General features: G+C 41.1%; 2 protein-coding genes across 2 annotated transcripts; one reads left to right on the top strand and one right to left on the bottom strand.

Annotated features, from left to right (window-relative positions):
* Window positions 1-593: 593 nt before the first annotated feature.
* On the top strand, window positions 594-17,769 carry LOC118427181 (DNA annealing helicase and endonuclease ZRANB3-like). Its single transcript, XM_035836819.1, has 19 exons — window positions 594-774; window positions 1,211-1,229; window positions 2,316-2,494; window positions 3,214-3,310; window positions 4,952-5,086; window positions 5,606-5,724; window positions 5,974-6,043; window positions 6,411-6,482; window positions 7,627-7,782; window positions 8,534-8,701; window positions 9,275-9,346; window positions 9,714-9,893; window positions 10,695-10,844; window positions 11,140-11,728; window positions 12,086-13,518; window positions 13,871-14,001; window positions 14,972-15,104; window positions 15,767-16,285; window positions 16,740-17,769. The coding sequence occupies exons 1-19, from the start codon at window positions 629-631 to the stop codon at window positions 17,043-17,045; spliced, it is 4,674 nt and encodes a 1,557-aa protein (XP_035692712.1). The 5' UTR covers window positions 594-628; the 3' UTR covers window positions 17,046-17,769.
* On the bottom strand, window positions 17,471-22,553 carry LOC118427577 (leucine-rich repeat and immunoglobulin-like domain-containing nogo receptor-interacting protein 2). Its single transcript, XM_035837426.1, has 3 exons — window positions 21,284-22,553; window positions 20,200-20,517; window positions 17,471-19,324 (listed from the first exon to the last, which is right to left on the bottom strand). The coding sequence occupies exons 1-3, from the start codon at window positions 21,609-21,611 to the stop codon at window positions 17,961-17,963; spliced, it is 2,010 nt and encodes a 669-aa protein (XP_035693319.1). The 5' UTR covers window positions 21,612-22,553; the 3' UTR covers window positions 17,471-17,960.
* Window positions 22,554-26,057: the final 3,504 nt, after the last annotated feature.

The following is a 26,057-nucleotide window of genomic DNA, read 5'->3' as shown; positions in this document are numbered from 1 at the left end:
AGTTGTTGGTAGAATGGTTGATTTTAACTTAAAACGTGTTTGAATAGAAATTCCTCGATTGTAGTCGTTAAAATGATAACAAAGCTATTTACTCAATGTCATCTTATCAAGGAGGTTTAAATTCAATTCCCCATGAACGCTTGAGTTTTGTCTTTTGAGCCCTGTTTGAGGTGATCTCCAAGCAGATTCCTCCGGTGGCATAAAGCAGTAACATAAGCTGGGGAAGGACTTCAGCCGGCAGAGGGGTAAAATTGGCCACCTGAAGTCCTTCCCCAGCTTATGTTACTGTTTTATGCCACCGGAGGAATTCTGCTTGGAGATTATGTTTGAGGTAATTAGCCTGTTACTAAATAATAAATACAATAAAGTTAAGAATGTCTAAAAAATACAGCAAAAGATGAATTCTGATTGTAAGATCTAACGTTACTAATATAGCTGATAAAAGTACAGCTCAAAGTTCTTTCCTCACAGTATAAGGTTTTGTCATAAATGCTGAAACTGAGAGCTAGTTACCGGTCTAGGTAAGATACGTTGATTGTATAAAGATAATCAGGACACTGGTATCATCAACTCTAAACTTTGACCTCCTTGGCGCCATTTTCGCTCGGGTCAAAGAAGGGATCGAAGGATGGCTGGACGAAAGAAACGCAAGTCTAATATCTTAGACGATTTAGAGCCAGATCTGAGCCTACAATGCCTTCCTTCTGCACTCCAAGAGAAGCTGATGCCTTTCCAGAGGGAAGGGGTGAAGTTTGCACTGAAGAAACACGGAAGGTAACGTCTAAATTTAGGCTGTTTCGCTCGGCAGAAATTTTGACATCTGGTTTGAGTTTGGAACTCGCTTGTTTTGATAAAGGAAGTTTCTGACAATCTCGTTTTGATCGTTGGTTGCACTGTATTCTGTATTCTGATCATATGAATGAATAAAGGAAAATTTACAATACATATTAAGTTACTAGTACGTAACAAGCAAGTAGCTATAGTGAGCCGTATCAAAATTTATTTGATTTATAATTGTATGATTAAAACTAACTGCTACTTTGATAAAACGTCCTGTGCCTTTTTCAATTCAGGCGTGTCAAAACGTGTATCTTTTCCAAGATCTGCATTTTCTGTCTGAACATGTCATCTTACGTTATTATGATATTTATCACAATCATTCTACGTGTAATTTTTTTCTTTAAACTTGTCTCTTTACATCTTGTTCCAGATGCCTGATAGGTGATGAGGTATGTAGATTTCTAGACAAATTAGTCGGAATTTGTGATTAGTACTAGTAGAAGACTATATTATTTAATGATAGAAGGTATTAAGTGACTAGAAAGTAGTGTAGAGATCAATGCAGCCTCAGAATGTGACTGATCTCCTATCTGAGAACTGTATGGTGTTTTCTCACATCTACTTGGAGAGGAAAACCTTTTGTCTGCTACATGTTTTGTATGTTTTTGTTATGTGCAATATGTATCTACAAATGTGATTTTGCTTTCTTTGTAACCAGGAAAACAGGCAGTTATATTTTTTGCTAAAAGGTTTCAAAGTGAACAAAATAATATGTCTCTGTCGGTTTAAATCCTGACATGCTAGGATGTTGTGTTCAGGAGAAAGTTACTTATAAGTAAGTTAACACGCCATTCCTCACTCCATTCAGGTGTGCAAATGTGAACCTGACTTACATGTAGGTTGGGGAGGTAAAATTCAGTGAACGGAGTAATGAGCTCAGTCTTCCAATACCGTGCAATAGACACAGTAGATAACAACCCAGTGCCTACCGCCTCCGAAATGTTCTGTTACTTTACCTACTAAGTACATGTACAGTCAAACCTGCCCAAGACGACCACCCGGGGGACCGGGAAAAAGCGGTCGATTTGGACAGGTGGTCGCTGAGAAGAGTATCGACTCAAAACATGCCCGATGCAAAGTATAAATGGTTTCCGTTGTGTTTAATGGCAAATAGCAAGCACACTGCACGCACGCAAAGAAGCCAGGTCTTTAATGTCAAATACAACACGCACACTGTAAACTGTAAATTTAACCCCAAAATCAGACGCAAACTGGCCGATTTCGGCACAAAATCGAGCTAGTTATCATCAAAGATCGATGAAAACCTAAATTTTGAAAATGATGCGGTCGTTATGGGTCCCAATTTGGGCCGGTCGCAGTCGCGTTGGCCAGGTGGTCGTTGAGAAAAGGTCGCTTAATGCTTACGTCAATGGGAAAATAAATCGGGACCGAGAAAAAGCGGTCGAAATGGCCAGGTGGTCGCTGAGAAGAGGTGGTCGCTCGGGTAGGTTTGACTGTACCTTTTTTTTACGAAGATGGGCCTGGGAAAGACCCTGCAGGCCATAGCAGTGGCGTACCACTACAGACGGGAGTGGCCGGTGCTGGTGGTGGTACCGTCATCACTGAAGTACCAATGGGTGGAGGAACTGGAGCGCTGGGTACCAGACCTGGAACCCACACATATACATGTGGTCAGCTCCAGGGATGACATCAGGTACTGGTAAAAGGGCTGCATACCTGTACTTATCTGTATCTGTATCTATATAGCCAGTATAACGGCCCCTTCGGTGTAACACACCAGCTTCGCAGGAAGATGGCGCGGAAGCAGCTGGTTATACTACACCGAAGGACCGGTCGCATGTAACTATTGCAAGTTGTACTTGGTGATAACAAATTCCACTCTACGATAGGTGATGTAGTACCTACTGTACCAGGAAAATCGATTTGGTCCAGGTCCAAAAACCGGATCATGCACTGTACCTATATATCTTAGAATGTCAAATTTTCATCTCACATCATGGCCTCATGCGACACCAAACGTGATCAAATTGACACATAAGGGACAGTGCAAAAAGGGAGCTTGTCAGTGGTTTGTCTCCCACTCTAGGGCTGTAATTGGAGAGCCTGTAATATAGTGTAAAGTTGTGCTATAACAAAAATCAACATGTAGAGCTTGAGGTTCTTGGTGAATCAGTTTTAGTGGGTGAACATATACTAGTGGTAGTCACATACAAGTTTTCCTCCCAGCCCTATTTTCAAACAAAGCTATGGTAGATCTGATCCTATTCAATATTGATAAATAATTCCGAAGATAATTTCTGGATTTAAACTCCCCCCATTGTGAACACTTACATGAAATTAAAGCTTCATAAAATCAAATTAGAAGAAAAGTTGATAACTTTGGCTAAACATATGTTTGTGCATTTGTTTCAGGAACATTGCCACAGCACAGGTGACCATCCTGGGGTATGGACTGATACAGAGAGTGGATCAGCCACTGATGAAGGCTCTTCATGACCAGAACTTTCAGGTCAGTCATCATCAACAGTTCTCTTCCTTCCTCAGCTATAGCTACCCGAGTTTAGTTTTTTTCTTTCAACAACAGCGATCGCTGTTGTTGTTTACATCCAGGTCGATTGCTGGTGCCTACCAGGACGCCAGTAGATTGAATTAAGAATTGATATATAAATTAGCAGATCAAATTATTGGTTTATATGTAAATCAATCTTTTGCCAAACACCTGCATTTTGCCTACCACTGCGTCACCGTGACATCACCGCGATAGCTCGTATAAAGATTATTCACGCATTTTATTATTATTATTTCTTAACAAAATTACGTACCAAGTAATTTAGGACTAGTTTTGAGACAGTAGTTGGTATAAACTTAAAGTACATGTACTCTCACCTCTCAAATAAACGTACCGGTACGTTTATTTTTTTCCGCCTCAAAATCCACCCGGTACGTCCTTATTTTAGACGGTACGTTTATTTTTTTTCAAATTGGGGCTTTCTTTACTAACCAGGGACCCCAAAAATATTGCAAGTTTGGTATTTTCTGCCCATATTTCCGCTGTATTTTTGCTTAATATTCACTATTTTTCGGACGAGGCATCGCGGATTTCCAAACCCAAACATAACTAGGGATGCGTACCGGTACGCAGGACCAGTTCTGGACTTGCAAAAACGTTTCGGTTCAGGTCCAAAAATACCGGAACACAAGTGGTTCGGCACTGGACTCGTAAAAAAATATATCCTTTTCGTTTTGAACCATCTTTAACCTTCCAAAAATCTTGAAATGTTGCGCTGAACAAAGACGAAAACATCGAGGTCACATGCTACACACACAGTCGCTTACTTCCGTAAATTCTCTATCAAAACACAGAAATTAACCACCAACCAAACAAATTAAAAAGTTACCCATACTTTTCCACTATTTTTCACCCGTAGTCAACTTGTTTTAATGTTCCAGCAACGAAAAAATCATTCCAAAACAAAGCATAGCGTTCAATCGGCTCGAAAAGATCCGCCATGTTGGATTCATCAACTCACGCCGAATCTCGCGGTAATGCGCGAGAGAATCATATATTTTCTGCAGTACCGGTATTTCTCGATAGGGGGCAGTGTCTATGACCGTGGTTTCTGCAACATTGAAAATAGCACAAGTGGTGAATAAGGTATTCTAAGTTGGAATGTTTCTTCAAAATGTTATTTTGTAACAATGATTATAAAATAAACTTCTTTTTTTATTTCTTCAATTTTTATTTTCATTCATTTTTTTACTTTTATTTTAATCTTTGTTGATGGTGTAACACTCAGATAAAGAAAATATGTGCAATAACATAGGAATTATTCTGTTCATTATTTATACAATTAACTGATATGGTAATAAAAAAAAAATAACTGATATGGTACTGAGGCATAAATAAATAAAAAGAGCCTACCTGCTTATCATCTTCTCTTGGACTGAAGTAGCATTGGCACAGTTTACATGTCAATTTGGTATTTTTCCGGGGGGTACTTTTATTCCAGGGGGTACTTTTATTAGATTTTGAAGATTTGTCCAGGGGGTACTTTTATTCCAGGGGGTACTTCTATTTGAGAGGTGAGAGTACAAGTTCAAATGTCTAATTTTTCTTTTGGTATATGAAGTTGTTTTTTGTCTCTGTCAGGTGATAATAGTTGATGAGTCACACTACCTGAAGAACAGACAGGCTGTTCGTACCAAGGGGCTGGTGCCGCTGGTGAAGACTGCCAGACGGGCCCTCCTACTCACAGGGACTCCTGCCCTGGCCAGGCCGGCCGAGGTCAGAACTTTAAAAAAAGATTCTCTTTAGCTGAAATGAGCTTTTGAACATAGTGCAGACTGTGCTTCCCTCATTTGGGAAGTGCTAATTTAGGTAGCATGCATAGTCCAGTGGTTGGCGGCCCTTCCTCTGAAACTAAAAGCCATGAGTTAGATTCCGGCTGTTGCTCATCTGACATGCACACTACTGGAATCATTAGGTTTGCATTCCTTATGATGGAACATGAAGGCATGGTCCACTGTTCATTATGCTTGCCAAAAAAGCAGATAGGGGAATTTTTCCGGTACAATGAACCTGTAAATACTGTACATAGCGTCTGTCTTCTCTGTTACAACAAGTGGAAGAATAGCTCTTCTGTGAGCTAAAGCTGGACCGAGATCACTTTGACTTCACCTTATACAAATTGCTAAATAAGACTGATAAAAAGAAATGCTCCTTATGTAAAGTAGCATTTAACCAGCTCTGTGAGAATCATATAGAACATACAGTTAATTACCTTTTTCTGTCCTTCCTACTTAGCTGTTCCCACAAGTGGACGCCCTCCTACCAGGGAAGTTTGGCAACTGGACTCAGTTCTCCAAACGTTACTGCGACGCCCACCGACAGTTCTACGGCAGGTTCTCGCGCTGGGATACCAGGCAGGTTTTTTGGCTTCACCTCGTGGTCTCTTCCCATAGCAGTGTCCAGGAAAATTATTACATTTCTGGAAATACCTTCAGTTCTGGTCTTTGTACGTGGCACTGTTAGAAGTTACTTGAGTGCAGTGCCACATTGTTTTCGTCAGTCCCAAAAGCAAAAGAAAGGGGAAACAAATCTCACACACATGTGCATATGTTGATCCATACTGCAATTCTACAATATGTAATACTCGCTGTTCTGTTTTGCAGTGGAGCTTCCAATCTTGCGGAGCTTCACAGTAACCTACAACCCCTCATGATTCGCAGACTGAAGGCCCAGGTGAGATCTTATGATTCGTCAGTTATTATTAAATGTTAAAATCAGTACAAATATACTGCACATTCCTTCATGTCATATTCCTGTAATACAGACATTAGCATTCAAAAATAGCTTCTTCACCTTTATCTTTGAGGTAACTTATATCTGTTGTTTGTAAAAACAAGGTATTTAGGAACATCAAAGTGACGGACAGTGATTTCAAACTACATACTTTGTTTTGAAAATGTTGCAATTTGAAACCACCGTCCATTGACTTGATATCCTCAAATACTGTTTTAAATACAATGAATATAGGTTACCCCACGGATAAAGGTAAACTCTGTTATTCAGAATGATTGACAGATATCGCTGCTTTTGTATCTCGCAGGTCCTTACCCAACTTCCTCCCAAGAGGAGACAAAGGATTCCTTTCGATGTCCCTGAGGGGCAGCATAAAAAGGTGCTGATGACTTACGTTTAGTTTTATGCACACATGATTACCTCATATTTTCTCTTTTCTTTACATTCATTTTTCTCTTTTTTTAATATTCTACCCAATATGAAAATTACTTAATGCTCAACAACAGAAACAAAGCATTGACATTAAAAGAAAACATTTAATGTAACTGTTACACTGTAAAAAGTGGAATTTTTTTTCTCTAAACATTCTTCACAATGATAATATTACTGGAGGCTCTTTCTTGTCAGACTTTCCTCACTTTACTCAAGTGAAAAATGAGTCGTCCCTCGGATAGGACGTTAAAGGAGGTCCCGTGTGTGGGGAGAGCCATACCCTATGCACGTTAAAGAACCCGCCACATGTGCGAACATCCACCCGAGCGGATCAAACCATTCTGGCCAAAATAGGGGTAGGGAATCTCCCGAGCAGCCCTCGTAACCCCTGCTTCGCCTATCGGGTCAGTTAGTCCACACTCATAGTGAGCAATTGGGCTGGTCTCAATCATGATGTTTCTGACCTAGGGCGAAGAGTTGCTGTTACAGTTCCAATCATGTAACCCGTAACCTTGAGTGGCCTTCAGGCCTTGTTACGTGGTGACCATTGAGTAAAAAAAAAAAAAGAACAACAGAAAGAACGTACTCTCATTTATTTCATTGTTAAATTGTTAACAATACCACTAGTTCACCTTTAACTGTGGAGTAACTGATATCCGTTGTATTGAAAAAAGGAAGATTTAGGAATAGTAAGTCGATGGACAGTGGATTCAAATTGCAATATTTTCAAAATATTTCAGTTTGAAACCATGGTCCGTTGACTTGACATCCTTAAATATCCTGATTTTAAATGCTGTAAATGCATTTAAGTTTGTGAGGATTTAACTTCGCGGTAGCAGGAATAGGGACTTTTTGCGGTAGTTTTAAGTTCGCTGTAGCACCATGCATTGTAGTCTCTGACTGTCATGGAAAAATGTTCGCGGTGGTTTTAAATTCGTGGTGAAGTGGCACCACGAAAACCGCGAACATAAACCCACCACGGACTTTTCTGCATTTACAGTACAATCTATATATTTCCCTACAGATAAAGGTGAACTAACGTTAACAATTTTGTGCTAAGTGATTGAATGTTGACTGTGTGTTGCATAAAGGAGTTGGACAAGCTGGCAGGGGAATGGAGGGACCTGATTGGTGGAGGTGCTGTGCCACAGTCACATGACCAGCCAGGGATGATTGACAACCCCAGCTTTCTCATCCGTCAGCTGATTGTACAATGGTACCACACCACTGCACTGGCCAAGGTAGATGCTTTATTGTGTTTGCAGTCTACAATGACATGATTTTGCAACCTTTTGTGCTTAATTGAGGACAAATATTATGTGAAAAATGCTGCATACTAGTACAATTCATGAGCATGATTCATTGATACTAATACTAGTAGTATGCATTTACTAGTTAATTTGTGCATCAGGGAGTATTAGAAGTTGGAAAAAAAAGATGAAAAATATATCTGCATAATAAGTTAGATGCCATTCAGTATTTTACATGTCACACAGGCTAGTCCATTGCTGGGACCCCACAGCAGTATAATGAAACACGGTGTACATGTACTATAATTCTGATAACGGTACTATAATTCTGATAACGGTAATATGATTTTAGCAACTTTAGTGGTCACTATTCAACGGCAAAAATTTTATCATTGCAATTAATGGATCACTGTGCTGAGGCCAGGTAGAGCCATTTTCCCATCACTAAAAGAAAAAGCTGTAAACTACTACCTTTTCTCACAACTGCTTAAAGTCACCTGAGTTAGCGCTAAATGGCAGCTGCTCCACACTTTTGCAATTTAGCCAGGCCTATCGTAGGCTCCTCACAATTCAGCCCCTTGCTGCAAAGAGAGAGTTTTATTAGTTGGCCGACCCAATAACAATTGCTACAATTACTGACTGCGATACTGCATCATCATATCAAGGAGGTTTGATCATATTGTATGGCTTTTCTTTGTAGAACTGCAGACAATGGCTTTTAATTTACATGTACTATTGTGTCCTTTAGGCAGGTTCTGTGCAAGAGTACATCAAGGTTCTACTGGAGAATGACCCCATGAAGTTCATCGTGTTTGGTCACCACAAGCACATGCTACAGGCCGTCACCCAGACACTCATCCACAGCAAGGTCAAGTACATACGGATCGATGGCTCTGTGCCCAGCGCTGAGAGAACGGTAGGTTTCAGTACTACAGCATACACTGTAGTTGAGAAAGCACATGTTTATTAAGTTTTGTGATACTGTAAATGCGTTTTAGTTCACAAGGATTTAATTTTGTAAAAGGAAGAAAAGGGAGTGTTTGCAGTTGTAGTTGTGTAACGTTAGTAGTATTCATTTTGATGTGGAACAGCAAACATGAATTAAAACCAAAAAAAAAATTTTCACACTTATGATAATGATACATACATGATTGGATTCATAATGTCTAATGTGTGAAATATGGTTACTTGTACTTGCACCCTCAAGAATGCTACATTGTTTCTTTACAAGAGGGTAAATTGAAGCCCTAAATCTACTGCCTGAAAGCACAGGAAAGTACAGGTTTTTCAAGTCTTATCAAGAATAACAGAAAATCATTGCACTTGATTGCAGGCATTTTGTAGGATATGGCTCTATTTATGCCATAAGAAGAGTTGAAATATGACTGGCATAATATATTTCCTACTTTATTTTGGTAATGTTGTGTAGATAGACAGGTGACTCCAAGAATTAACTGAAGACTGTGTATGTCTTTTCTTCTCTTCACAGCACCTTGTACAGCAGTTTCAAGGAGACCCAACAATTAAAGTTGCAGTTCTGAGTATTCTAGCTGCAGGAACGGTAAGCCAAGAATCTAACGTTACTTCACAGGGTTCCCTATTTCTGTTATAAAAAAGGGATAAGGATACCAAGTTGACAGACTGGTTTCAAATTACAATACACACATTTGAAACCATCATTGTTGATTTGTAGGTTATCCCACGGATAAATATGAACTAGCATTATACGTTTCGGTAGTGTAGACGTACATGTACATGGATCACAGACACTGCTTGCACTATGATGGATAGAGGTCATGCTAGATAACATGTATGAAAGCACAAAGTATGTTGTTTGAACCTGTTCAACTATTGACAAGAAACTTTCTGATCAGCAGAATTCTGCCTGATTTTTTTCTTATGATATTGCAATTGTGTTCTTCCCCCAGGGGTTGACGTTGACAGCTGCGAGTCACGTGGTGTTTGCGGAGCTGTACTGGACCCCCGGGGTGCTGGAGCAGGCCGAGGACCGCGCCCACCGGATCGGGCAGCACAACTCCGTCCACGTGCACTACCTGGTCGCCAGGAACACCATCGACGACTGGATGTGGAGCATGCTCACTAGAAAGGTGTTAACGCTAGTTCACCATTATCCGCGAGGTACCGGTAACCCATATCTGTTCTATGTACAAACAGGTAATTTAGTGATATCAAGTCGATGGACAGTGGTTTTAATTTGCATTTGTGTTAGGTATTGCAGTTTGAAACCTCCTTCTGTTGACTTGATATCCCTAGATACCCTAGTCTTGAATAGAACGGATAAAGGTTACCCTGCGAATAAAGGTGAGCTAGTGTTACAATCAAATAAGAATACAAAACAGAATAGAAGGATTTGAATATGTTTAAGATTGCAGGGCCAGAATTGTTTTGTTACGTTGAACAAGTCAAGACTTTTCTGTCCTCCTGCACCTATTATTTTTGTATTTTGAAATTCTTAAAAACAAAACCAAAATGGAATGTTTGAGTGTGCAGATGAAACAGTTACAAGTGACTTTCCCTCGGAAAGGATGTTAGATGGATGTTCTGTGTTTGGGATAGCCACACCTCAGGTATGTCACAGTTATTGAAAAGAGTAGGGGTCCTGTCAATTCTTCCACAGATGTGGTAAAAACTAAATAAATGTCTAAACTCTGAGCCCACTTGCAATTGATAATGTATCTATCTCCATATGTATTGCCGGCACTAATGTTGCTAGGTAGAGATAATGTGGGTTTGTTATGTAGGAACTCTGAGCTTACTATTGTATGTCCCTCCAGGTGAGTGTAGTGACCAGTACCCTGAACAGGAAGCTTGCTGTGCTCCAGTATAATAAGTTATATAGTAAGTTAGTAACTCTCAGAGCTTACTTGACATTGTCTATGCCCCTCTAGGTCAGTGTAGTGACCAGTACCCTGAACGGGAAGCTGGCAGAGCTCCATGCTGAGGAGTGTGATAAGGACCAGGCTGAGTTCCTGTCCAGGGCTGCTGTCTGGTTACCAGGGGAACAGCAGGAGGAGGATGACAGCTTCTTCTTCACACAGGTTTAATTATCATCGAATATCTGAATTCTTCCATGAGAATGAAGTAGATTGGTAGCCTGGGTACCGTCCGATCACTTCCAGGGCTTCTTCTACTTGCTGGCAGCGAGTGTATGGAGATTCGTAACCGTAGTAATAGGATGGTACCCAGGCTAGAGGAATGTTGTTCAGCTGAAACTTCTGGTTCGTAAAAGTGTTACAGTCTTGTTTTGTCCTTAAGTCAGTTTTTCAGTATACATGTGTTTGCCCTAGAGATGATCTTCAATTGTTCATTTTCTTACGATATTGTCGCTTACAGCCAAATACGCAGAAGGACTTGCGATCCTACTTCACACCAAAGAGTGGCCGCGGACAAAAAGCGCAACCTTCGGACAAACCGAAAACCAGCATGGGTACCGGAAGTGTGTCGCTCATCCTTGAAGATGATGATGATGATGAAGGGGACTTCAGAGATGTACAAAAGGCGCACCGCTCCAGTAGATCTGACATGTTTGTGATTGACTCTGACACTGAGAGTACTGCTGATGAGAGTGAGAAGAGTATAGCTCATCTCTTGTCCGGTGGAAAAATGGGCGCCATTGACAGCGATACTTCTTCGTCATCTGACACTATCATAGGGTACGATCAGAATGTCGACGATGGCTCCTCTCTCATTGGTCAAGAAAAAAAGTCTGTCATTGGTCAAGAAATAGATCTAGATGTTGCCACACCAAGCAGTAAGAGAAGCAAGTCGGACGACAGAAGTTCTGAAAAGGAAGCAGAAGATTCTAGCAGTGGGAGGGCAGAGAATCATGCAGAAGTGTCAGGATGGGGCTGTTCACTCTGTACCTTTCATAACCATGAACTGCTGAAGGTCTGTGAGATGTGTGAGACACCAAGGAAAAAAGGTGAGATGTTTTTGCTCAACATAACTGCTAACTTGATGTATTTTGTTCAACTGATTGCACCAGATGTCAGCAATGCTGACACGGTATCACATTGCAATGCATTGTCACAGTGCTAAAGAAATAAAAGAAAATTCAATAGAATATACAAGTGGAATCATAAATGCTGATTGTTTAATATCAGGGAAGACCAAAATACAAAGAAATTTATGTTTAAGACCATCTTGGAAAGTCTGTTAAAAAAGTGTCACGTAGTTATGCTCCACATTTAGGTTGTAAATCACCAAAAGTACTTTCATTGGTGATGGATTCAGATAAACCGCCTTATCTTTCAACAATTTCTTTGATTTTATTTCTCAGAGAGACCCTCAACTCGGAGCCAGCAAAGACAATCTGACAGTGACTTTAGCAGCCCTACTCTTAACGTCGCAAAGGAGTCAAAAGCAAGACACTTGAGAAGAGATGCTTCTTTAGGTCTGGGAACTCCTGATTCCAAAGCAGGTGAAGACAAGACAGTTACTGATGATGCACAGAAAGAAGACATGTTGTCAGTTGGTAAAGTCGGAGAGAACCCTTGTGACACACCAGCAAAACCTTCAACATCCCACACCACCATTCAAAACACACCTACAGGCAGGGGTGCTAAAACATGTCTGACTACATCTGAGAAGTCTACCTCTTCAGATTTGATTGCAGCTGAAAAGGCTTCAAACAATCACAACAACAACAAACACATTGTTGACTTGACTATGTATTCAAGTGCAGAAGATGAGGAAGCTACATGTGAATCAGCCTCCACGACAGAGCAGACATTGGCCCCCTCATCATCAGAGTTTACGTCACATGAGGCCAAGAAGGACAGCATTCCCAAGAAAACACAATCAGACATCTTGTTCTGTAGTACACCGCCTGCAGTGCCAGACCCTTCCCAAGAGTCTAGCATTGCTGAAGACTTAGCTGTAGCAGCACAGGTGTTTAGGCCCTCCCCTTGCCGTGGTAAGTCCACCTGGCAGTGTGAGAACAGCAACTGTGGCTACAGGAATGCTGACAGTGATGCGGAGGACTGTGACGCTTGTTTCTCACCGAGACCACGGAAAAGACTAAAGTTGAGCTCAACAGAGTCTCCACAGGGCAGCCTTGATGGTACTCTTACACCTAAACTCAAAACTGCTGACACAAAAGCTACGCCTTCCAGAGGTAGCAATAGTGCAAGAAAACCTGTTGAGGAAAGATGTGGCAGTCTTCAGAAAGCTATAAGTATGTCATCAGCTAGCAAAATGCTTCAAAGTGCACCAAACACACCTAGTAGAGAAGAAGCATCTACTCTACAAGGAGGCAAGTCAAAACTGCCCTTACGTAAGTTACAAATGAAAAAGCAGAGCATTCCTGCCAACATTGGAACCACAAGAACTCCTCCTTCTAAACAAATCCACAAAAACCTTTCCTCTCCCTTTGCGAACTCCCCGGCCAGTGGCAGCACTTCTGGTAGCCCTGGTGTACAGGGGTCGGATTGGTTTGATGATGACGACATCTCAGATGACATGCTGTTGGACTGCGAGAAGTCTGTGTCTCCACGAGGCCACCTAGCAGGCAGCAGTGGTACTACAAGGAAGAGTGGTGACAGCATGTTTGACTTGGAGACTTTCAGTATGAATGCTGACATTGGAACAGAAGAGGGAGAAGTAGATTGCGGAAGTAAAGATCCAGTTGTAAAGTTGGAGGACATTCCAGTGTACGAGGAGTTACAGTTTTGTGCCAGCTTTCACACCGACAGAGTCTACCTCTATGATGTGGTACAGTCTTACCTTTTAAAGTCTTGTTTTGCACTAGTATTTCTAAGTAACTGCAATTCAATTGTTGGCAAGCTTAGAAATAAATTTTGTGAGGGGGCGAAATGAAACATTTTCTATGTGATGTTCATACCGAACATAAGTAGTATCATACATGCAGTAAGATGTTTGCAATGGTTGATAAAACCTTGTTCTAAGAAACAGGCAGGAAAAAAAATTCCATGTACATTAGTTTTAAAGCTCTTTGATATGTCCTGTACAGTAACATTTACCTTAAACTTCATCCTTACTTTACATATTGATAGCAAAAATCTGTATGAGTACGTGTTTTTAGCTTGTTTGTTTTTCCCAACAGGATGACCAACCCCTGCGCTGTAACTTCTCAGTGTTGGATGTGGAACAGCGGAACATGGACAGTCTGCCCCCCCTCCTCCACCAGCCCGCGAACTGGCGCCTGGTGCTCAGGATGGTACAGGAGTGGAACAGGTAATGCTAGGTCACCTGTGGAGTAGCTTATATCCATTGTTTTTTGAAAAAGCGTATTTAGAGATATCAAGTTGACAGATGAAGGTTTTAGTATTAAAAGTATTGCAGTTTGAAACCAACATCAATCAACTTGATATCCCTGAATACTCTTTTTTTTACCTGAGTATTCTTCAAGAGGTGATCCATAAATTCTCAGCCTCACCCAAAAATAATAAGCACAACTCAGATTTCAAGTCACAACTTCACAGTTTGAAGCTTTTTATCAATATTCTCCAAATTTGAAATCATTGCAGTCATTACTTTTCAGGCAACGTCTTTTTCAAAATTAGTAGGCAAGTGGGGAGAAAAACAAGCCCAGGTGAACTGTTATCAGATATGTGTGCGTCAAGTTCCCCATGTTGTAAATTCTTTGAAGACATTGTCAAAATGTTTGATAAGGATTCCCTTTCATGTTTCAAGTAGAAAGAAGTGGGTCTCTTACTTTCAGTAGAGCAAGTTGACCCACACACCTAAGGTTGCAGCTCAATTGTCCATATTTGCTTAGAGTTAGGGGCGAGAGAAGCCGTTCGTTAAACGGTTTGGTTTGCATGGATGCATAGATGCATGGATCGGTCAATTTAACCAAACTCTTCTTATAGCCTTCTATACGCACGATTACGCAATGGAGTTAGCGTGGCCGAGCGGTCTACGCGCTGGGTGGATATAGCGATTTGCTTTTGCAGCCGTGGATCGTGGGTTCAAACCCCACTTGTAACAATTTTTTTTCTTTGTTAGACAAATGTCTTGTAATGTTTATAAACCTATATTTTAATAGAAGACAGACCAATTCAGTAATTCGATGTTTAAAAACTCTTTTTTCATGTGATTTTGTTTAACATCTAGGCTTTTTCCAAAATACGCACCGGCCAGCTTTTTTCAGAAGCTTTCTTGTTTGCGTAACATGTGATTGAGACTTTAATGATTTTTTCAGGCTGAGTGAACCCAAGAAGAGAGTAGTGAGAAGAAGTGGCCGTCTGTTCATCAGTCCTTCCCTCCTGGCTGAAGAGCTGAGCCAGAGTCAGAGACGTAAGGCCTCCTGCAAGAACCAACGCTTCATGTCAAAGGTCAGTCTCTGACCTCCCCTTCAACTGTAGACTTTCATTTGCTTTGACCTTGGAATGTCTAGAACATTGAGTAATGGACAATGCTTTTTTTTTGTTGCATTGGATTTTACATGTACATGTAATGCCAGTTCACCTTTATCCGCAGGGAAACCTATATTCGTTGTGTTTACTCAAGGTATTAAGGGATATCAAGTCAACCAACGGTGGTTTCAGGTTGTAATATGTTCAAACTATTCAAGTTTGAAACTATCGTCCATCGACTTAATATCGGTAGTACCCGTTTTTATGAAAGCAATGGATATAGGTTGCCCTGCGGATAAAAGTGAACTAGCGTTATGTGTTCAACTTATCAATGATGTTGTCCACCGTTTGTATTTAACACGTCTTGTCCTGTTTATATGTATGCTGGGCCTCCTTTGAAACAACTTTTAAAACTTTTAAAAGCTGGTCAAAAAGTCACCCAGCTGTCTAAAAATGAAATAAGTAGATAAACTGTCCAGGATGTAAAGATTTTAAGTTAAAACCATACGTAAGTGACAACAGTACTGCTTGTGAGAGGACAAAAAGTACAATATGTACTCTTTACACAAGCTTAGGGTAGAAGTAGTCTCTAATGATTATGGATACAGCTAATACTTGATACTCCATCTACACTTGTTTAGGAGGACTTTATGCAAAGAGCATTCAAAGTTGCTGAGCGGGAGGGCGGGACTGTTCAAGTTGTGTCAAGAAGACAGCCTAGCAGCACAGTCACTAAGCCAGGACAAACAGCTGTGAAACCACCTGCAGACAGTACCGACAAACAAGAGACTTCAGCTGGGTTTGGAACAGCTGCTAACAGCAGTGACTCGGGTACAGCAGACTCAGCTGCAGAGGACAGCCGGTCCACGGAACAGCAGGAGGGGGGCGAGACCAGACCTCGTGGACAGCTACAGGTCGTTGACAGCGCTGGAAGGCCTCTCTGCCTCTGGTGTCAGAAACCGGTCACCCAACAGTCTGGTCTGACAGCAGAAACAGCAGCTGTGTCGTCTCACGTAAGACAGCACCGGTACTGTTCCACTGAGTGTAAGGAGGAGTACAGGATACGGATGAAAGGGGGTCACTCCAGACAGCAGCTGAGGGATACAGAGTTTGGGGTGTGTCAGATCTGTGGAACCAACATGAGACAGATCTTCCAGCAGGTTAGATCCTACTGACAATCAGCCTGAAATCCTGCCCTTTTCAGCTTGTGCCTGCTTCGAATGTTTAAAACCTGATGTCAATTGAAAGTTGTGATTTTTTTCTAGTGGGGTGGGGAGGGGGGTGAGTAAAGACAGTTACAAGGTGAACAAGGCTGCCTTGAGGCAGGGATAGCCTTGATGCATCTGGCTAACCTTTGGTGACAAGGGCCAACAGATGCTTGACTCCAAAATGATAGAGTGACAACTTGAAGGTAATTTTCCTGAAAGTGCCTATTTGATATGGCCACAAAAAGTCTCTACAATGTCAAAATTTCCCATATCTTAGCCCAGACATTAGCATTCACCTTGATTTTAGATTACAAATGGTAGTAAAGTGTTGTGATTTTAAAACATGTTTTTTGGTTATTCTCTGGGTGACAGTCGCATTTTTTTGTTTGGTGTTATGTGTTTGTAGGTAAAAGAGTTGCCGATTTCTGAGCGCAAGGTATTCCTGAAGGGCACCCCGCTGTCTTCTCTCCCCACCGCACAGCTGAACAAAATCATCACAGACCCGAGGGAGGGGCAGTTCTGGCACGCGGACCATATCGTACCCGTGGCGGACGGCGGGGGGCTGTGCTCGCTGGATAACTTCCGTACGCTGTGCGTGATGTGTCACCGCAAGGTCACGCAGCAGCAGAACCGACAGCGCAGGACAGCGCAGAAGCAGGAACGCAGGTCGCAGGACGGATACAGAAGTATTATGGACTTCATAAAACAATAAGACAATGGAAGTCAAGAGTACACTGTTTGCAATGTACACGTAAAACAGTGTTATAGCCTTCTTTGCAGACTTTCGGAATGGTGGCATTTACTTTTAGACAGAGCACTTGTTTGCGATTTTCAAGTTGGATATAGCAAGTTGGCCAACACCCGAATGTGGCAAAACTCCCAGCCACTTCCCTCTCCCCATCTTGAAAATCGCCAACCAGCACTCCTCCCAAAAATACTCCAATAAGTACATAATACATAATAAACCTTAGCCCATGTTGAAAGATGAGAACCAGCGGCCTAACAAATAAACCCCACTGCTCCGGAAGTCTGCAAAGGAGGCTACTAGTACATGTTATATTTTTACAGATATAAAAAGCTGTTGTATGGTAGCTAATATAGTACAGTTGTAGTAGACAAAGACCAAAGACACATGTATTCATGAAAAGACTAAATGAAATTGTGCTTTCAACCACAAAGGAAGTTAAAATGTTAAATGTAACATTGCAGAGCTACTTTTATCCATTGCTCTACTACTAAGCTTATTTGGCTTGACACAGTGACAAATTATCATAGTGCATTTTTGTGTACTTTTTGTGCATCATGAAAATTCTCGATGAGTTTCTACATACAACTTACATCAAACATAGCCATAGGAATGCTAAGTCTCATTATAAATCCTATAAACCAAAGTGTTTCAATCTTTTAATAAAAGTGTCGAGTTAAATAAAAAGTCATGAAAGGCCTACGCATGTCTCATTTTGCATGGATTAAGATATCCTCTTCAAAACCGTACAACAAGCTAACTTGTAAGGAGTTTTCTGTTAAGAACAGGATGACTGACATGGTGCCATTGCTGACTACAAGATAGTTTTCAATCAGTATTTTCCTATTGGACTACAAATCTCTTTGTTCTAAACTGTTCCCACTAAAGCCATGTTACACGCTCAGAGTCATCAGACTTCTCTGGGTCATATGCATCATTGGTCGAATCTCGAGCCGAACCAGTTGTAGGCAAATGCGGGTCCATTCCGTAGATAATCGCTTCGGTGACTTGTGCGTACGGTGTGATGACGTCATCCTCCACTTGATCGTCTGCAATGACTTCGTACTGATTATTGAGCGGAGGTTGGTCGTCCACGGCCTCATACGTGTGCTGGGAGAGCGTGTCATCTTCGGGATTCGCGTTTTCTTGACACTTTCGCTTCAGCGTCATTCTCAACGTGGTAAACAGAAAAGTGACCAGTGCTAAAACCGAAGATGTTAAGAAACCGGTTATAAGCAGGTCGTGTGTATATTTAGTGGTTGCAGAAGGATTTTGTTCTGAATTTAGAAGAACAAATATTTCTTCGTCTTCTCTTTTTGTTGTGTCTGGTGGAATAGATGTCCTGAATGATGAAGAAAGCGGAGTCTTATGTAGGAGTATTGACACATTGTGATGATCAGTTATGTTTGCTCCTTCGGAGAGGAAGAACGGTGTGCATGTAAGATCTTTACCGAGCCATTCGTTCATCAGGTGTTCACTAATGGTGACATATGAGAGTGTCTTTCCCACGAAGTTGCATTGGTCGGTCGACGATGTTGAATGATTAGTAGGCAATGCTTTGGGATGGCAGCAGTCGAATCCTTCCGGATTCATGTAGAAAGCTGTTGTTGTGTTTATGCCGTCGAGGCTGACTTGTGTTCCGATTCCGAATGACACGTTCGTGATGACGAGATTTGTGTCATTTGGAAGGGTCCATTTGATCAGTTTGGGGGGTCCCTTTTCCCAACATATCTCGCAGCGGAAGGTTTGACCATCATCCAAAGCCGATATTGTGGCTTTTGGAGCTGGGCACTGCATGGACGCTATCATGGCGCTTGTGAAATGACTCAGCTTGGTGGCTTCCAAATCTTGCGGATAGCTACACGTCAACGAACTAAAGTCCGACTGAGGATTGAATCGTCGACCCAATTTTATGAACCACCGGAGAGCACATGTGCATCGAATGGGATTTCCTTGCAATGTCACCGTTAAAGATTCGAACGCGCAGGCAAACTTTAACGTGTACTGAAGTTTGAGCTGGTGTTCATGCAGACTTGTGATCCGATTGTCGGAGAGACCAATTGTCTCCAAAAAGGGGACATGCAGAAACGCCTCCGGTTCGATATACTCGATTTGATTTTGTGCTAAGTCCAATCTGCTGAGCAGTCTCTCGTTTTCTATAGGCGGGAACCAATCGGTAGTGACTACCCTGAGGTTGTTGTCGGCAAGACGTATGATTCGGAGTCGGTACGCCTCGTTGAAACTTCCTGAAATAAGAACAGATTGTATTTTTGTTTCTCTCAAAAAACATTACAATACTTTCGGCCTTCAATGAAAACAAAAATCAGGGAAAAACGTACAGTAGAAGCCAGTTAATTGCACAACTGGTTATCGCACACTTCTATTACAATGTAATTCAATTGCTCGGGTACGGAATCCTATAATCCTGTGGTGGTGCGATGCAGCTGGATAACTTCGCTTTGTTGCACCACTCGGGTAATTGCACAAATTATGCTGGCAAACGGCATGTGCAGTTAAATGGCTTCTACTTTATAGCCAAGTGAATACACCAAGAAGAAAATTTACGTCAGCGTCAGATTAGTTTGTTTTGTATCTAGTTACATATTGTTTTGACAACCTGGCCAAGTCGGCCGGCAATTTACACACAAATTTCCTGTTCATACATATTGATACACATACCATTCAGTCAGATATACAAGTAACACTTTTCTACGGCATATGTTAAAAACATAGCTAAACATGGATAGGTGGAATTTTGCAAACGGTGATGAATTGTTTTAAGATCAAATTATTTATCCTATATTACCCTACATATATATCATCTTATTCTTATATTTGAGCACAAAAAATTACACAAACTGACACCCAAAGAAATTTGTGCTGTATGTTACATAGCACATAGCTGCTGCAACAAAAATACCTCAAAATAAATGTGTCAAACTTAGATATCCAAAATTATCAGATGTTTGATTTGGAAAACATGTTTGGTTTGTGATGATACATGTTCTTGTACGTGACCAGTGCCTAAAACGAAGATGGGGACGAGGAAAGAAAGAGTAATGGAAAGAAAGAGAAACAAAACAGAAAGTGACGTTTGAAAAATTGTGAACTTCAGCGGTACCTTTGTGAATGGTGTGAATGTTGTTGTACCGAAGGTCTAACATCGTCAGCACACAGAGATGTCTGAAGTAGTCTGGCCGAATCACTTCCAACTTGTTCCACGGTAAGAGTATAGCCTTCGTCATTAGGCACCCGTCATTAACCGCACCAAACGCCTCGTCCTCGATGTGGGCTATCTGGTTGTGAGCCAGATTCAGATGGCGGTAGGTTTGGACGAGCCACCTCGTACCCAGATAGGTCAGTTCGTTACGTCTCAAGGACAGGCGTTGAAGTGACTGGAACCCAGCAAAGGTGTCGTTTTCCAGACTGACGAGGTTTCCTGAGAAAAGCGACATAAGCAAAAAATGAAGCGTTTTCGGAAATGGTATTAATATCAAGACAGCTTCTAATTGATCGAGAGAACGTATGCACCACCAGAATCAAATGGACACCAGGCTCCTAAAATATTACGAGGCCATCTCAGTCAAGAAGGCATACTTTAACGCCAACTCTTGGCCCGGAAACCAGACTTAAGCCAGGGCCGGCGGAGAATTTGTTCGACAGCCAAGGCAGTTCTTCCCGAGGACCTTAGATAAGCACTCCGGGGAGGTCTTAGGGAGAGAGTGACTGGCTGACTCCCTAGCTTCGGCCAGTTACATACTCCTTGGCAAGCTTGGATTCTATCTTATTCCACCGGTAAATCTGCCTGGAGATTAGATCTGTTTGAAAAACCCGTAATTTTTATTTTCTTAAAAGTGGCGGTCTTGTAAATGGCAGCCGGTGGCATTATGAGAGTTAAATTGACATGATTATCTATGTTGTTAGAAGAAGACCTTTATTGTATATAGGTAGATCTAATAGCATAACTATAGGTAGATATAAGAACATAACATGATGTCATATGAATACCTCTGTCGTGGTACATATCTGTTTTACATACAATAAGCCGTAACATTTTTGTTTGTGTTTATTATCATAGGTTGGACAATCCATTATGAAGTTCTCGACATCATTATGGCATAATGGACTCATTCTCTCATTGGCTGGTGTGTTATAATATAACCCATGTATTGTATACCTTTCAAGTTATTGATTGAACAACTCACCTGGCTCTATGTAGAGATTTTGCAGGTGTGTGAGGTGCCCCACGTCAGAAGAGGACAGGTAGCCAAGGCTGAAATTGCGAAGCCGCAAAGACGACGCCCTTTCAACGGCCGGGCAGGCTGGGATGATGCTCCGTCCCCCGTGCTCCGGTGCTGTAACGCAGATGACACACTGGGGGAAAAGTGTCTCTCCATAGAAGACGTTGTGAGGGCCATTTTTGTCCGCACTACAATCCGAATGTAGAACTCGACAATTCGGACAAAGGTCCGAGAAGCACGAAGCACATATCATTACAATTAATATGGAAAACAGAAAGAAATGCTTAGCCATTTTGTTCGGAGTTCCTATCTTTTAGACTATTTAGTGGTACCGGTGTTGTTTGTTTCCAACCTGCCACTACAGCCGGTGAGTATGGAGTGTGTGCTCCGAATGAGACAATTTGCGATCTGCTTAAGTTTATGTATTCGTCGTTTTCTTTCATTTCATGATTTATACATGTAATGACCGTACATACGTAGCTGTTGGGCATTTAATTTTCTGTCAGAAACCGTTCCAAGGGGGTCATGAAATCGTGAACATACTAAACAACATGAAAACCTGAGATTCTGTCCTACAAGCAACGTGGTTTATACTTTCCTGAATACGTGTAGTACTCAAAATCATTACAAACAAATTACTGTATTCGCCACGACTGAATATGCTGCACGTTTAATTTCTTTTCTGAAATGACCTACTAGAAATCAATCTTAGAGCATTTGCTGGTTGGATTTATGCAACTTGTCGGTCGTTGACATCAAGGTTTTACGAGTTGTCCTATTTGAACCTTTGCAATTCGTATTCTGTGTATAAAATCATGGAAATCATTTTTATCATAGGTCTCATCAACAGTGGGTAGATAGATATCTTTTAATTTTTTATACATCTTGCTGGTATCTTGAGAACCAACGCTTTAGTATATAGTCTTAGCACATTTCTATTTTCAACAAAAACGTGGGACCTGTACTTTTTTCCTTTTTGTTTTATACAATTTCTTTTCACCCCTAGTGTCTTATGTAACTGGACGACACCGAAAGATGGCTTACTACTGTCCGACCTGTATCCTTGCCAGACAATTTGAATAATTACATGAATAAGTACAGAAGAAAGTGTATCATCACCTATCGCTTTATCCATTTTTTTCTTATAGTCAATTTTTACTCCTAGTCATTGAACGACATCGAGATGACTTACTACAAGAGAGGCCATATATGAGAGAATATACAATCCCACCCTCAACAGAAAAGGGGGGCTACGCATGGAACTTTCCGGCACTTGGGACATAGCACTACCACTCCCCCCCCCACCCCGCCAACAAAACTTTTAGCTCCTGTAACTAAAACAACAGGAGCTAATTGACTCATTTGCATTAACTGTGTCTTAGCCTTGATATCCTTTGAAATCCAAATTGTCTTCAGCTTGACTTTGGCTTAGCTTTGTTTTCTTTGGAATCCAAATTGTCTTGAGTCTGAATTGTTTTACAACCTTTCCTATTGGACATCTGAAATTGTCTTCATTCATAGTTAGAGTATAAAAGACCTGTTTCTTGCAGATCACTTCAGTGTCACTGACGAAGGAAAGTGGATTCTTTCCGAAACGTCTGACCGTTTCAAAACCATATCCAGTTGCTTGAGTAACTATTTTTGGCGTACTAGTATCTTATTACCTGGATGTCTAACCTACATCGACTTACTACAAGTTGTATACTTGCTAGACAATTTGAATGTTGACATAATTACATATTGAAGTTCAGCGGAAAGTGTATCACCACCTGTCCTTTTGCCCATTTTTTTCTTATAATCCTTTTTCACTCCTAAATGTATTATATGTAACTTGAAGAAACTGGTACATGGCTTACCACTGAACTAGTTGTATCCTGGCCAGACAATTTGAATCTTGACATGATTACATGAATAAGTACAGAAGAAAGAGTCATCTTCATCAAGCACGCACTGGCACATGTGGTAGCATGTGACATGTATGTGTGCCTTTAAAAATCATAAATGACATGCAAATCAGGGCGGCAATATTCATGCAATATAGCCGGGATGACGGCAACGGAGCAATCAGAGAACAACGCGTAACACAAGTCGCACAGGACGCTAGAAAAATGATAGAAATTGGCCATATAACATGCCAGTGGCACCAGCTGGTCACAAACCATACTTCTCGGCCAGCTACCTTCTCTGGCATGTTATGTGTCTATATTTACGGGGGCCGCCCTAAGACGGTCCCCGTCGTAAGACGGTACGGATTTTTTGCTGATCTTATTATCCATAAGTACACCGTGTTTGTTGCCACTGACTATGCTGATTACAAAGGTAAATAAACCAAGTCCATGCACACAGCTTTAATTTGCATTCCAAGTATACTTTAACATATTTACTTCATGTTTTTTTAAGAGCAGAATTCTAACAGTAATGTTGACAGTGCTGAATCACTGCGGTCACCGGCCTCTGCGTATTGGCGGCTCGTGTCGCTAACTATACGAACTCATCCAAGCAGTCACACAACTGCCATGATACACATAAATAAAGCTCCATAAAACACTATGAATATGGGTCTTCAAATGTTTGTTGAGTAGAAAAGCAACCAAAAGGAAGCGACATAAACATTGCCACCATTGTACTCCCAAAGGAGTGTGGCCGTGAAGGTGGCAGACTAGAGAACGCTCCAAAGATTTATTTGACTGTAACAAATGATTCGTGCTGTCTATGAAAATAAGACTTGACAGAGAGATGCAGATGATATTTTCATATAATCAGACAGAGTTTTGTTGATGTTGGCGGTGTCGTTTTTTCGTAATGGTTTTTTTAGTCGGGCATTCACAATCACTGCATTCAGCCCATTGCCCGTAAAACATCAGCTGGATTGTTCTAGGTACAGCTTTCCTCATGTGAGACAAGAAGTACATACAGTCACGATTTTACTGTCAAAAGAAAGCTAAAATATCATACTATTAATTTTTTTTGTGTACTTAGATTTAGCACTTAGTTCTGAAGAGAGCAAAATATAAAAAAAAGCGTACCGAGTTAGGCACACTGTCCAGCGTGGCACAAAATTGGAAGGTTACATACACGAAATTGTCTCTCAGTGTTTGCCGCTTGTAACACGCAGCGCGAAACGTTAGTGAACCACATGAATGCATTTCTTATTCAAGTATGTTGTTCAAATCTATGAGTAAAAAATTCAGTCATCAAAATTTGACCACTCTCAGGCAACTAGCGATGGAGCGCCATGAGTTTGAGCGCAAGAAAAAGCGTACCGTGTTGGGGCACCTCCCGTTACAATTCTCTAATTTTTCCAGTGACCTGTGGAGCCTGGTAGAGGCTAAGAACTTCACACGGACCTCATACGGACTTGAATATATACGCACGTGTGAGCCCGGTTAAACACTGCATGCACTAGCATATCGAGTATGCCATGGCGTGTGAGGAGAGCGCAGGTATCCTGTACTCATCGAGAGGGCCGAAAGAAAATGACCTATGTGTGACCAGAAGGTCCCAATCTTCCCCACCAACATCTGCTTGGAGAGTAAGTACAATGGCTGAGAAGAGGGACGCACTTATTTGAGTGTTTTTGTTTTTTTAATACAAAGTCTGCATGAGTGATAAAACAGCGCTGGCTGGGGTTAAACGTAACCGAGTGGGCTATAACTTCGGACATCCTAACTTCGGGCAGATTTTTTTTGTTGTTGTCCTATCATGCAGAAGTGAGCAAAAATTGTTTGCGTACACAGTGATGAATAAAATCATTAAGAACCATGGCAAGTTAATAGACAATTTGTACATGAAAACCGAAGTGAATTCGAATTAAATACTTTTGTTATCGAGTTTATATACAAAGTGGTACCGTAGAAATAGAAACTTCACGAGTAATCAAATCAAAGTTCTGTGAATGTGACCTTGACCAATTTTGAAAAATAAAAACACCGTCAAAGCGTACATGGCGACGATCCAAAATACCTTTTCCAACATAACCTTGTCCATCCGACACTAACATTGCCCAACCGAGACTAATCTTGTCTATCCGGACGTTTTCCGTTGCCCGTGGATAGACAGGAGAGAGTTATGTACTGCCTGTGGCCCGGAATGATTGCGACCAAAGCAAGGATCTTTCAAACATCGATATCCGGCAAATATGTGGACTTCATGCATCTATATGTATCTAGGACACATCTAGGTGCTTGTTATGTATGTTTTAAAGCATGTGTTGTACTACAATACATAGAAGTTATTGCCTACATTTAGACCCATAATGACTACAAAAAAAAATGAAATCTATAGAGTAAGTAAGAAAAGCCTATAAGTTAAGGACAAAATCTGCAGCAGCTTTGTAGTCAAATTGCTTTTTGAAAAACATGATTTGGGTGACGTGATTTTTACTAGACCATATTGCATTCAAGCACGTTAAAGGGGAAGGACTATCAACCGTACCTGTAAATGAATTTTAACCCAGTGCTTTACTCACACTACACAAGGTGAACAACAACAACAACAACCGTAGTAGTGTAAAGAAACTAACAGTCTGACGCTGCAACGAACTAGTATCATAAGTGTTTTTAACGTTATGTTAACATCTTCCTATGCTCCAATAAAAGAGCATAAAATGTTCGAGGGGGGGTAGTAGTGAGTCAGTTAGTGACCACTAAAATGACCACTACCCGCCCGAAACCTCTGCTTCGAGAATACCATTTCCTCCTGTCTTGTGAAGAAACAATCTCCATTTCTTAAGAATATT

Source organism: Branchiostoma floridae, chromosome 12, assembly GCF_000003815.2.
Source record: "Branchiostoma floridae strain S238N-H82 chromosome 12, Bfl_VNyyK, whole genome shotgun sequence".
Classification (NCBI taxonomy): domain Eukaryota; kingdom Metazoa; phylum Chordata; class Leptocardii; order Amphioxiformes; family Branchiostomatidae; genus Branchiostoma; species Branchiostoma floridae.
The sequence above is the reverse complement of the archived record's forward strand: the minus strand, read 5'-3'. Positions and strand labels throughout refer to the sequence as shown.

What these genes read in the sequence shown, in the direction of transcription:
- LOC118427577 (XM_035837426.1), bottom strand. Translation starts at nt 21,611, where the DNA reads ATGGCTAAGCATTTCTTTCTGTTTTCCATATTAATTGTAATGATATGT. An exon ending in AAATCTCTACATAGAGCCAG is followed by an intron (nt 20,518 to 21,283) that starts GTGAGTTGTTCA and finishes CGCTTTTCTCAG; the next exon opens with GAAACCTCGTCAGTCTGGAA. An exon ending in CATTCACACCATTCACAAAG is followed by an intron (nt 19,325 to 20,199) that starts GTACCGCTGAAG and finishes TTCTTATTTCAG; the next exon opens with GAAGTTTCAACGAGGCGTAC.
- LOC118427181 (XM_035836819.1), top strand. Translation starts at nt 629, where the DNA reads ATGGCTGGACGAAAGAAACGCAAGTCTAATATCTTAGACGATTTAGAG. An exon ending in TTCATGACCAGAACTTTCAG is followed by an intron (nt 3,311 to 4,951) that starts GTCAGTCATCAT and finishes TGTCTCTGTCAG; the next exon opens with GTGATAATAGTTGATGAGTC. An exon ending in TGAGACAGATCTTCCAGCAG is followed by an intron (nt 16,286 to 16,739) that starts GTTAGATCCTAC and finishes ATGTGTTTGTAG; the next exon opens with GTAAAAGAGTTGCCGATTTC.